The sequence below is a fragment of the Parasteatoda tepidariorum genome, chromosome 11 (assembly GCF_982258835.1).
Source record: "Parasteatoda tepidariorum strain Cologne lab strain chromosome 11, Ptep-v5.0, whole genome shotgun sequence".
Lineage (NCBI taxonomy): Eukaryota > Metazoa > Arthropoda > Arachnida > Araneae > Theridiidae > Parasteatoda > Parasteatoda tepidariorum.
Window position 1 is genome coordinate 79,853,103 of NC_141765.1, and position 12,800 is coordinate 79,865,902.

The 12,800-nt window shown below is 28.2% G+C and overlaps 1 protein-coding gene across 7 annotated transcripts in view; it reads right to left on the reverse strand.

Moving 5' to 3' along the window:
• Positions 1-12,800, reverse strand: part of LOC107440008 (BTB/POZ domain-containing protein KCTD9) — a 50,409-nt gene that overhangs the window by 23,747 nt on the left and 13,862 nt on the right. For 2 of the 7 annotated variants that reach the window (XM_043044632.3, XM_016052773.4), the window contains exons 1-3: positions 11,856-12,213; positions 10,963-11,070; positions 1,409-1,530 (exon numbers count right to left, since the gene is read on the reverse strand). In XM_043044632.3, the coding sequence (XP_042900566.1) occupies positions 1,409-1,530; positions 10,963-11,010 (170 nt within the window). In that variant the 5' untranslated portion in view covers positions 11,011-11,070; positions 11,856-12,213. The other 5 variants (XM_071187576.2, XM_016052783.4, XM_016052801.3 and 2 more) reach the window with 4 other exon arrangements.

Here is a 12,800-nt window from a genome sequence, read left to right on the forward strand (position 1 = left end):
AAGTTTTGCTTCCGTAAAGCGAGTATTGAACATGTGAAAATGGGGAGATATTCATAAATAGTAAGACAACATGAGTCATGTCACCTTCTCATGATTATGTTGAACTACAAATGCAGAATGAAGTTCAAATTTCGATGAATCAAAACACCCATCAAAGCAGTATCTTCTACTGGATCATATTGTTATTATTCAAAGCAGTGATATTAATAGCAAGTACAGAAACTTATTTTTTTCCATTTAGCTTTCATATGATGAATAGGAATGAATTATCCTCAGTCATTTATTTAGTCAACATGTAACACATTATTGGAACTCTTATCAGTTATAAAATTGATAAATGACAAATAAGTATGGTCCCCACACAACCTTTGATACACCTGAAGGAAAAAGAATGAATCAAAGGTTTGAATAATTTATGGGCCATATGCAGGATTTTAAAATTGTTACTGACAAAAGTCTCTAAAAATTGTGTATGTACAGTAACTCTTTATAAGAACTAATTCTCATGTTTCAGACATTGTTTTGTGTATTCTTTTTTCAATAGTGTATGAACTCCCGAGTTAGACGTTTGTTTGTGCCTGTTTTATTTCAGCTTCCTGCCTTTCCAGCACCAAGAAACAAAGTTGATAGGCTTTTTCATACAGCAATAATAAAAAAATGTAAAAGAAGAAAATGTGAAGAAAACTGCAGATAATAAAATACATGATTTACATTAAAAAAATTGATGACGTGTGTCTTTTTTAAGCATTTGCAGATTATATGCGAATTCGCTTGTACAGGTTAGGTGGGCCACTCAATTCTGAGGATAATTGGGAGTCTACTGTATTCCACTATCCCTCTATTGTTTCGGTGAAGAAAAAAATTTAAAAAGCTAGTAAAGTACTGAATAACTGGCTAAAGTTAATATGTAGTATTAAAAAATATCCTTAAAAAAACTTAAATGTATATGAGATCGTACTTTATTCACACATACAAAAAAAAAAAAAAAAAAAAAAAAACTGTATAAATGTCAATATTCCACCAGTTTCATAATTCTTTTTAAAGTGTAGCATGTTTTTGCCAAATAAAATCCAGTACTTGAGTAATTTACAAAAGCTCAAAATTTACAAATTCTCAAAATTACTCACAATATAGCAACTTTACATTATAACATCAGTTTTAATTGACCTACTAGAACAGTTGTAACAAGTCTCTTTATAAATAATACATTTTAATGAGCTACATTGGATGTATTCAAATGATAATTTATATTATGATTTATCATATAATAAAGCTAATAATTAAAAGTATAACTATATAACTTACTAAATGATTTCAGTAAAGCAATCTGGGCAAAATCAGTTTACTATGTATTAAAACATTGCATAATTTAAATTGTATTAGCACATATTTACAATGTATATCTTACCTTATCAAATTAATATCATCTACTTCTCCTCCTTGAGCAGTGTACATTATTTTAGCGTCGACATTTAGTTTTTTCCCAGCAGTTTCCAGAAGAGAATTAAAAGAACTTGTTACTAGAATAACCTTCAGAAAGAAAAAGTAAAAATTACAAGAAAATTTAATTAAAAAAAATATTATTTTTTAATTAGCATGGAAATAACATAAAACTTATACTCAGAATATATTGTATACATAAAATAAAAAAAGAGGACATGCACTAAACATTATGGAGAGAGATATTAAATTACGAGGTAAAGTGGTTTAAAAATAAGTAGAAATTTATAATGAGTATAAAACAAACTTTCAATTAAGCGAAAATTTGTAAACATTAAAAAGTAGTATGTACCTTCAATAAGAAATTTTTTTATTTCAAGACATTCATACAAAGAAAAGTATTGTTTTGGGTATTAATCCAGACAGAAATTACAGACTTAAATCATTAATAACAAAATTTAAGACCTTTAAATTGGAGCACAATCAGGGTATCTGTTACAATTTAGACTTTCAAATCCATGACTGATTCCAAGAATTTTTCATCACTTAAGGAAGTTACTATTTTCTCCGACAAATACACAATAATAAATTTAAAAAAGCATAATAATAACATTAATTGAAATGATAGGTAAAACCAAAACTGTTATACTTTACATTTTCATATTTATAGATTTTAAATTTAAAGAATAGAGTAAAGAAAGAGTTGAAGCAATAAAATAGCTGGAAAAAAAAAGTAAATAATAATTTTTTCTTTTTTTCTTCAGAATTATATTTCAAAGATACTTTTCTTTTTCATCGGAAAAGAAAGAAATACTCCCGATTTTTTCTGTTCTCATTTCGGAATAAATAAAAAATTCGCCAAAGACTGGCTTGCTTCAGCTAGAATTTAAAAATGATAAAAATTCTGAAATCACAGAAGTTTAAAAGATAATTTGCTCTAGAAATGATATTTTTTCTTTCATTTCTTGAAAGAACAGCATAATTTTTTAAAGAACATGATAAAAACATTTTATATTTTAATACAATATGATTGTGAGTGGGGATTTCGTTACAAATTACTATATTTGGAACACCATGAAATGGGGCGGGGGGGGGGGGAATTCCATTTTAAAAATTAGATTTTTCGGCGACCTAAATCCATGACTTTCCATGATTTAAAAAAAAAAAAAAAAATAGTTAAAATCATGACATTTCATGGCAAATTTTGCTCAATACCGAAATTCATGACTTTCAGGTGCGCGGATACCCTGACAATGTTCACTTGGAAGAACGTTAAGAATTGTTCGATGAAAAAATATCACAAGAATGCCATTTTTATTGATAGAGTATGATTTTTAACATATTATGAGAAACCTTGTGGCAGAATTTTTTTTAGCTGTCCGTGACAAAACTCTTTAGCACTAATATCTTCTGCAAGATACTTTCAATGATAACAAACATATTATAATTTTTTTTAAAATTAAACATCTAATAATATGGGTGATATTTTTCCATTTTGTTGGGGGAGGGGGGTCCGCACAAATTATTTCCTCCTTTGCATTTCGTAAACACTCATTAGGACTGGGCAATACATCGATTAATAGGAAAACATTGATGTTGTGTAATCATCGCCCATCTGATGCTTAGGTTAGCGTCTTTTACGAAGCATTGGAAATTCCGATGTACGCGTGATGAGTACGATGTTTCCCGATGCCGCGAAGAGCGATTCCTCAGATTCAACATCGATGTTCACAAGTGCGAGCGAAAAGCATTCCCCCCGATCCCAAGGCAACATCGATTGCCGTGACGATCTTTTCCCGTGTGTTTCTTCCTTCGCGAATTATCAAGTAACGATCTGCTGACACGATGAATTCCAATGTGACTAGGAGTGAAACTAACTCATCGCCAATGAAAGATGAAGATGTATTTTCTTCAATTTGTGAAAATCCAAGAAAAGAAAGGATTCTCTGAGGATTATTTATGGTTTGCTATTTGATAATAATTTGAGATCATTTTTGTCTTGTTGAAGAAAAGATCGTTTTTGATCTGTTAAAATAAGACTTTCTGTTTAATTATTTTTTTACCTATTTATTTTTCTTTGTTAAATCTGAAGAATCGCATTCCTTCAATATGGATAAAATGTTTTCATTAATAATTTTGCATAAAGCTGCAATTTTGCATATTGACCACGTTTTCAATTATTAAAAAATTATTATTATTGTTAGAAAATATAAAAAAATCTAATAATTTTGCAAAAAATTTTGGCAAACGAGTTTTTAAAAGCAAATTTTCTTTTTAAGACAGTCGTTTCGTTTTTATCTCTTAAGCATTTTCTTTTTCGACTTGACTGCTTTTCGATCTTCTTTATTTATAACGATTTTTATAAGAGTGTACAGTTAAATTTTATTTTCGCGAAATACAGTTAATAATACATTAGGTTAGCAATAATTCCGAAATTTTTTTTAAAAATAGTTGATTTTTACAAAATTGAAGCCATAATAATTTCCATCGTATCTTTTTCCAAGAAATTTTGTTTTTATACTAGTTTTTCGCTATTTCTTCTAAAATATTGAAGGTTACTACTTTCAATATTTCTACTGCCTTCAATAAATTATTGAAGGATATTCCTCAAGAAATTCTGGAGAATGAAAGGCCAAAAGGCTATGCACATCGGCTGTTCTAAGTTTTCTATCCTTCTCAATCCATAATTTTTTTTTTACCTTTTTCTATTACGTTTTTTATTTTTCTGTTAATGACGATTTTTTAATTGTTGGCTCAAAGCGCATTTTGAATTTGATTTTTATAATCTTTATTTTAATTTTATTGTTACAGTTGGCTGATATACTTTACGGCAGGCTAATACTTTTGGTCTATTGATATGATTTTTGCGTATTAGGACTTAATCTTTAGTGGTTTGAGGGAGAGACCTCAAATATTCTAATTAGTTTAAGCAGACGATATTTTAAATTACAAAGTGAGGCACAAAAACTTACTTATCTGAATAAATTTTTTGACGGATTATAATTCCTGACCCTCAAAATATAAGGTGCAGTCGTAATCTGAGAAATATAGTCCTAATAATTTGGTCAGGAGAGCGATCGAAAGTTAGGATCTCTTGAAGTTAATGCTACATTTTGCATATTTCGTCATATCTTGAGAACTTTTTACTCGAATTGAAAAGTTTTAGCACAAAATTATAAAATTCATTTATCCAAAGATACTTTTATGCAAAAATGATTTTTTATTCATTTTTTTATCAGTAGTAGTCGAAAAAAGTTTGAATTGTAAGGTGTACAATTTTTTTTAAAGAAAATAATTTCTTATTTCAAAATAAAAAGGTTGAAAGAAATTAGTTGAATAGTTTTTGAAAAATAAATTTCAAAAAAATCTGACTTTTTTAAAACCGATTACTAAGTCAAAAGTAATTTTTTTTTCATGCACTACACTCTATCCACAAATATTAATTGCTAAAATATTCATGTTAAGATAAATTTATTACTATATAAAAGCTGAAAAAAATGCACCAATTTCTTCTAATTTTATTTTCTAGAAAAATTATTTCTTAATGTAATAATTTTTTAATGTGTTTTTGTCTAAGATACCTAACCATCTTTAAGAATGTAGAAAATGAACAATAATTTTTGTTTGACCAAGGTTGAAATACTATTCTTTTTTTTTACCCTTCTTAATTCATCCTTAAAGATAATTTATCATTTTTTTCAAAGCTGCATGTAAAATTTTAATGAATTATTCGTTTCACTAGTCAATTATTTATTATTATCTTCTTTCTTTAATTTAAAGATGTGTTGTGCTTAAATGAAAAAGACAGTCTATTGAATTATTTTAATCCAAAAGAAGAAAATAATCAAAATAAAAATAATAAATAAAAAATAGAAAAAAACACATTACAAAAAATATTTTTTACTAAACATTGATATACTAGGCTATAAAGTCATACATTTAATTTACTCCTATCCTTACATTTTTGCTAATGATTATATTTTTTATATAACTTTATTGAAATTAAATACAACATTAAATTATAAATCACTTAGTTGTTTATATATACCTATAAAATGAATATAATTCATATAATGTTAGTTTAATGCATTTTGGCAGACTTTCACTTTTTATAAATTTTATCTGTATGTCCCTCTCTTGAAATCTTACTCTCTTTTTTCCCCAAACACACAAAGTTTAAATTCTAAAAATCCAATATATATATTTAAAATTTCAGTTTTAGTCTTACTTTACAGTAGCATCAAATAAATAAAAAGCTAAGTTATGCAAAAATGCAAAATTTGGCAAAACCAAATGTAAAACAGTAACGTGACATCGTAAAGTATCGAAACATTGTGATGTTTGAGTGGCGATGCATCACGATGCTGAAATCCTAACATTGCCCAGTCCTAATACTCATCACAGTAAAAAATTGAAAGCGTCAAAAAGTGATTACCTATATGCAGAATTCAAATATTATGAGTACATTTCTGGTGAAAGGTAATTATTTTCACTTTTTAAAAAGAAAAATCATTCTGCAAGAGCTCTAATGTTCTGCGACAATGTCGCCGGGTCGCCGCGATTCTGCCACGGGGATGAGAAATATTACATTAACTAAACATCAGCTAAATTCTTTATTCTTATAAATTTTTTAGGATGAAATTTTAATTCTTTTTTTTTCTTTTTATTATTTAAAAATATTTTTTAAAAGCATTTTAGCAAAGAGATCTAAATGCTTATACTGCAAATAACATATTATTACATGCCCGTGAAATCATCCACCTTTCATTAACCTTCGTAAAAAAAAAAAAAAAAAAAAAAAAATACAGCCTATTCTCAGACGTGCCAACCTAGCAAAATTAACATTCAGGAGTTTCCCTAACAAGAATTCAGGAGATTTCAGGAGGGGTAAAAAAAGGTGCATGGTATGCAACATTTGGCACTTCTAAGGAATTTTAAGTAAAAAATTTATTAAATATAAGAATGCAAGAAATTTTACACACTAATAGAGCAATAATTGTTTAAAAATATTAAATGGAAATAAAATAATTAAAGACAGATTTAGCAACACAAAACTATATTAGGTAGATACTCTTTAAATAAATACCATTTCCTTAATAAAACATTATTCAAAAACCCGACACTGTAATAAAAATACACAAAAACTTTTAAAAAATAAACAAATTGAATAAGTATTTTATTTTAAAAAACCAATTCAATACTAATGTCTGTACAATAAAGAACCAATTATCCGGGATGCTCGGGACCATCGCTATCCCGGATGTCTTAATTTCCCGGTTTCCTGGATCGACAAAAAAGTGTCGTTAATCGATGTTTTATCAAACCCAAATTACAAGGAAAAAATGTAAACACATTTTAAAGTAAGAGAAAAAAGAAAAGCACTCCTAAATCTAAAAAGGAAAAAAATTGTAGAAAAATAAAATTTAAAAGAATAAAAAAATTTGCAAGTTTAGACAAGAAAAACAAGTTTAAAAAATAATTACGATTCCTAAATCAACTAATAAACAAAACCAATGATTAAATAACGCAATATATTTCATGGGGGGGGGGCGAAAATAAAAGGAAAACCTATTAATCTAAATAAAAACAACACTTGAAAATTATCGAACCGAAACGATAGTTAAAAAACGGCACTAGCATAAATATTAAAACCTAGAACAAGGCAAGATCAACGGACTTTAAAAAAAAAAATAATAAAACTAATGAAAAAATTTGGTAATACAAATAATTTTATTGAATGCAAAATTTATCATGAAAAAGAAAAAAAAAACGTAGTGGAATCAGAAAAACGAAACTGCAATCTGCTTCATAAAATAATTGTATGCTTAAATTAATAAACAATTCTCCTTTTTTTTTTTTTTTTATAAAAACGCGATTTTTAATTAAAGCAGGTGTGATTCCACATCAAGAAAAACTTGCGAATGATACCGCACTTCCAAAGAATCAGAATTTATTCAAAAGAAAAACATTTTATTTTTATTAATCGATGTCAAATAGATAAATATATTTTTCTCTTTCATCTTCTGTTCACTGATATGCATGTGCAATGCATTTTCCCACCCCCTCGTAAATCAAACTAGCAAACGAAATCATCATGCCACTCCTTTGAGTTTAACGACCTAAAAGAGAATAAAGATCTAAAATCTTCAAGGTCGCGGAAGAAATGACGTTTCTCTGGGTAAACGGGGAAAAAAATTCTTCCCTTCCTCACATTTTCCTCTACTCAACTTCAAGGATTAGTCCAGTTTCCGCTTTTTTTTTCATATCGTTTTAGTTCAAAATGGCGGGAGAAACGAGCAAATTTTTTTTCCGGATTATCTGGATACCAGATAAATGGTTCTCTACTGTATGCATGAAAAAAAGAGTTGCAGACTTAGCTCTCCGCAATTAAGTCTTGCTAAAGTCATTGGTACATGATTTGTTGAAATTGATCCATACTTCCGTTTCGACTTATGACATCCTTGAATTTTTTTTTTTTTTTAAATATACGAAGACTAAACGAATAATTGATATCACGTTGCTAGTTTACGAGCTTGTTGCCAACCGTGGAAAAATACGCATTAAAAACTATAAAAACAGCAAGATACAATATCAATTCCAACTATCGAGAGTACGAGTTTCCCCACTCCTGAACGGACGTCACTCGATAACGACATGTGACGTCATTGCATTCAACTCCACACGAAAGAAGAGGAAGATTTCACCCGCCCCCAGTGTAAGGGGGCGGGTGAAATAGGAGTGTTTTTAGAGGTAACGTTGAAGAGGGGGGGGAAATAAAGCATGTTCAGCTACGCTTCAGGCAGATGGTAGTTTGATAAGAGGGGATGGAATTCAAGCTGAAAGAAAAACTTACCTTCGCACTCGCGGAAAAATTAGGTAATTTTGAGTTTGGCCGTCGATCGCAGTAAAATTCGGGAGTTTTTCAAATCAATTCCGGAGGGCGGGAGAATAACTCAAAATTCGGGAGACTCCCGCAAAATGCGGGAGAGTTGGCACGTCTGCTATTCTTGAAGAATGCGACTAAAAGCCCTATTTAGGAAACAAAAATTATTTCTTTAGAAAAAGGTGAAAATTTATCTCTCAATTTATCTCTAATTATTCTTCATTTAATAGATTTTTTATTGCTAAAAGGCAGTTACATTCTAGAGCTCCCTGACCTATAAATACTAAATAATGTTGAAAGCAAATATCAGTAATTCATTTAGTCATTAATTTGACTTGAAATTCACAATTTCATTAATTTTCTTTTTTTTTTTAAAAAAAAAGGATCAGTAATAAATGTTTATAATTTATGAATAAAAGGCTTTTTAAGGCATGTTTTAACTCTGACAAATAAGCATACAGAGGTTTTTTTGTGGGAAGTCAGTTCATGTTAAATGGCCTTTTCTTAGAAAATACAGAATCAATTTTCACATTTTTTTGTTTCTCATTATGTTGCAAATTATTATTAAATTATGGAATAATAGAAGAAGTTTCAAAATTTAAATTTCTTATTATATACTTCTTATGATATAAAAATGTATACAACTCATTAAAATAATAAAGGAAATCTAATAAGGAAAGAATGACTTTCCAATCAATTCAAATGAAATTAATAAAAATACATTGAATTTTAATTGGTATAGAAAATAACTGAACTTGCAAAGAAAATTGAATAAGTTTTAATTTTTTAAATATTTTAAAATATAAAGTCAACTCTTTTAAATTTGAACTCAAAAGGAAAATATACAAAATTCATAAATAAGGTTAACAGTAGGAGTGGCTAAAATAAATCAATGCTATGTTGAAGTTGAAAGGATATTTGCCTAGTATAAAATAATTTTTCAGCAGAAAAATCTGTGTTATTAGAAGAAATTATTAGGACTTCTTACAAATAATTAATGACAAAATCAGACTTTCTATCATTGTAGAAAATTAAAATCTCAACAAGGCTTAGTTAAACATGGAAAGTGTAACACAATTTTATTTCTGAATATTGTTGTAGATATTAAAGTGACCAAGAAAAAAGATGTCAACCCCTTCTCAAATATGGTCAACCAGTAGGAAGGAAAGAGGGTATGGCTTGAAGATGTTTACAAAATTGATTGTTTTTCAGACCCTGTGGCAGAATTTTTCGAGCTATCTGTAACAAAACTCTCTAGCACAAATATTTCTCTGTAAGATACTTTTAATAATAACGAACATATATGATACTAATTTAAAATAACAAATGCACTGGTTTACAAACAAAAAACTATATAATTTGCTTTTAGTTGCACATGTAATAATTTCTTATTCTTATATTATGATTGATATTCCAGCATTGTGCTGAGGAGGAAACACACAAATTACTCCATTCTTCACATTTTGCAAATAATCATTACAATAAAAAAAAAAAAAAATCATGAAATCTGTAGAAGTAATTGCCGAAAAAAATTGACGATGAAATCACGCGAGTTGAACTCCTCAAATGCTTGTCTCATTTCGAGATTAGGTTGCTGTAATAAAAACTATCGTATAAAAAATATCGGACTTAAAAACTCTGGAGAAATCAATAGATATAGGTGTCAAAAATTCAATAGAATTATTGCCTTAAAAAGTAAATACTCAAATGCACGATTTGAATTTTCTATATTGTTTGAAATATATCGGGATATTTAAAAACCACTTGAAAATCAATATCAATAATTGCCAAAAATATAATTGAAACATTAGATTGCTTTACGATACTATCTGCGTAAATTGAGCCTCTCAAAAAGTGATAATCTAAATGCACGATTCAAATATTAGGTGTAGATTTCTGAAGAAAAGAAAAGTAATTGTTTTTCTTTTACTTTGCAAAAGAAAAATCATTTAGCGAGAACTCTGCAACGTTCTGCGACAATGTTGCTGCGCTTTTGTCACAGGGTTTTCAGGAAACATTTACGATAGAGTGGTGCTTAAAAAAGGATTTTACAGCAAAGTTGTATGGTGAATAGTTCCTGAAAATAAATGAGTTTTTGTTAAAACCTACATTTTTAACTGATTTTGCAGGACTTAAAGAGAGTTTAGCAAACATGAAGACGAACACAATTTACTTTTTATTATTGTCCGAGCCACTTTATTATCATAAAAAACCGATGTCTCTCCATCCCCAATCACAGTCTACGAATTGGACAGGGGGGAAGGGACATGAGAAAGACCAGTTCCCAAGAAGTTAAATATAGAAATAATTAAGCCAAAACTAGAAATTATTTAAAAGTTGTGTTTTAGACAAAATATGGTTACTGCCAATCTAAGATTGGCAGTAAAAATTTTTTTTAAAAATCTGTTGGTAAAAAATTATATTTATCAAAAATGATCATTATTTATCAAAATCTTTGAATCAAAATTTAAAGTTTATCCTATTACAGTAGATAATTTTTTTTTCTGTTTAAAATATTAATTTAATAAACCAAAATTTGCATATGGATACTTAGAATCAGGATTATATTGTACTAATTTTTTTTATTTTTTAAATTTGAATTCTTAGTTCAGAAGATATAGTATAGAAATAATTTTTACCTTGCCATTTGTAGAAGAACCATTTTTAAAAATATTAACTCTCTTCATGCTGTCTTGAATCTTCTTTTTTGTTCATGCTACACAATTTAGACAACAATTTTAATTTATCTAGAATAAAAGAAAATGTAGCCATTTTTAATATGACATAGACTCTAATTGTAAACAAATGATGATATATATATATATATATATATATATATATATATATATATATATATATATATATATATATATATATATATATATATATATATATATATAAATTCAAATAAATTTAATTTCAAGTAAAAAAAAAATTTTACTTTTTATTCACAATTGAAAAAGAAGATACAATAAAAAATAAGAATTGTATAAGAAAATACAGATTAAAACATGAGAGTCAAACTACAAAACTAAATCAGCATACCATCCCATTACATCAATTGGTGGTCTGGAGGATTACTGATAACTATTCTATGGTGGCCATAATGAAATTTTAGTGGTCATATACCTACGTTAATTTTGAGCCTTGACTTTAATGGTCATGGTGTATTATTTCTGCTAATTTGAATTTAATCAAGGACCTAGGACCAAACCAGAACACTGTTTTCCTTGGAGCTCTAAATTTTCCTATGCTCCGGGGCTTATTTAGTTTTTTTAGGCGATGCTATTGATGTTATAGCACTTTTGATAATAATGATTTTGATCTCAATATCCATATCAATACACCTGCCAATAAAATTAAAAAAAAGTTTTCAAGATATGGCATGCATGCCAGATCTGGCAAAAGCATGCCAGAAACCAAACAAAGAGAGAAAAAAAAACACCACATGTAGAAGCAATTGAACATAACTTTTTTAGGTTTATACATTTTCATTAATCAAATGTAAGACTTTATAAATAGTAATAATTACTTATTTTTAAAATCCTCAAGATTTAATTATTTTCTGAATAATTACTCAGGATAATATAGAATAATTTCAAAGGATTAAAGCATAATGTCAAACGAAACATGTTGAACTGCACGTATTCATCATATATTATGTCAAACACAATGCATTTGAGTAAGCAAATTGTGATAACATTTTGAATCCTTGAAGGAGTTTAACACAGAAGTAAATAAAGATTGATAAATTACAAGAATTTTGATTTCTAATTCATATCATCATTGCAGCATAAATCTGTTTTAGCAATTCGATTACCGCTATCGATAACATTACCATGGTGATAATTTAATAAAAACAATTTGCCCAAATAAAATAGAGTTTGGTTACCTATTTTTGTTCAACTAAAGGGAACTCATTCTTTAAAGATAGGCCTACAAAGGTTCCTCTTTATATGCCAAGGTCTAGACAGAGAATGTTTATAACATGAGCATTCTCGCTGCATTATCATTTTAAAAGAGCGATTTTTACTTTATACAAAAATCGTATTTATAGAAATCGTAGTGAACTCAATGATGCCGACTAGAACCTGCTGATTTATGACTTTTCCGTTAGTAAATATTCGAGATCGCAACGCTTGAATAGTATATTTTCTGGCTTTTATTCACTAAGTTTTCATTTAGTTCTATCAGAGTCATTGGAGGACGTCATTTTTTTTTTAAGCAGCAAAATTTCCCTAAGGAAAATGCAGAGAAACTGCAGAATATTGGAACTGCAGAATTTTGCAGAATATTGGTAAATTTTTCTGAAACAGAACACGCCAAACATTTGAAGAACAACTTCTCAATAATTTTTACCTTTCTATTATCAACATTTCGATTTCTCATACTGTTGCAGATGTGCGTATTACGGTAAAATAAATTTTTTTTTTGTGTCTTCCATTACAAATTAAAGTGAAGTCAACATTGCTGATTT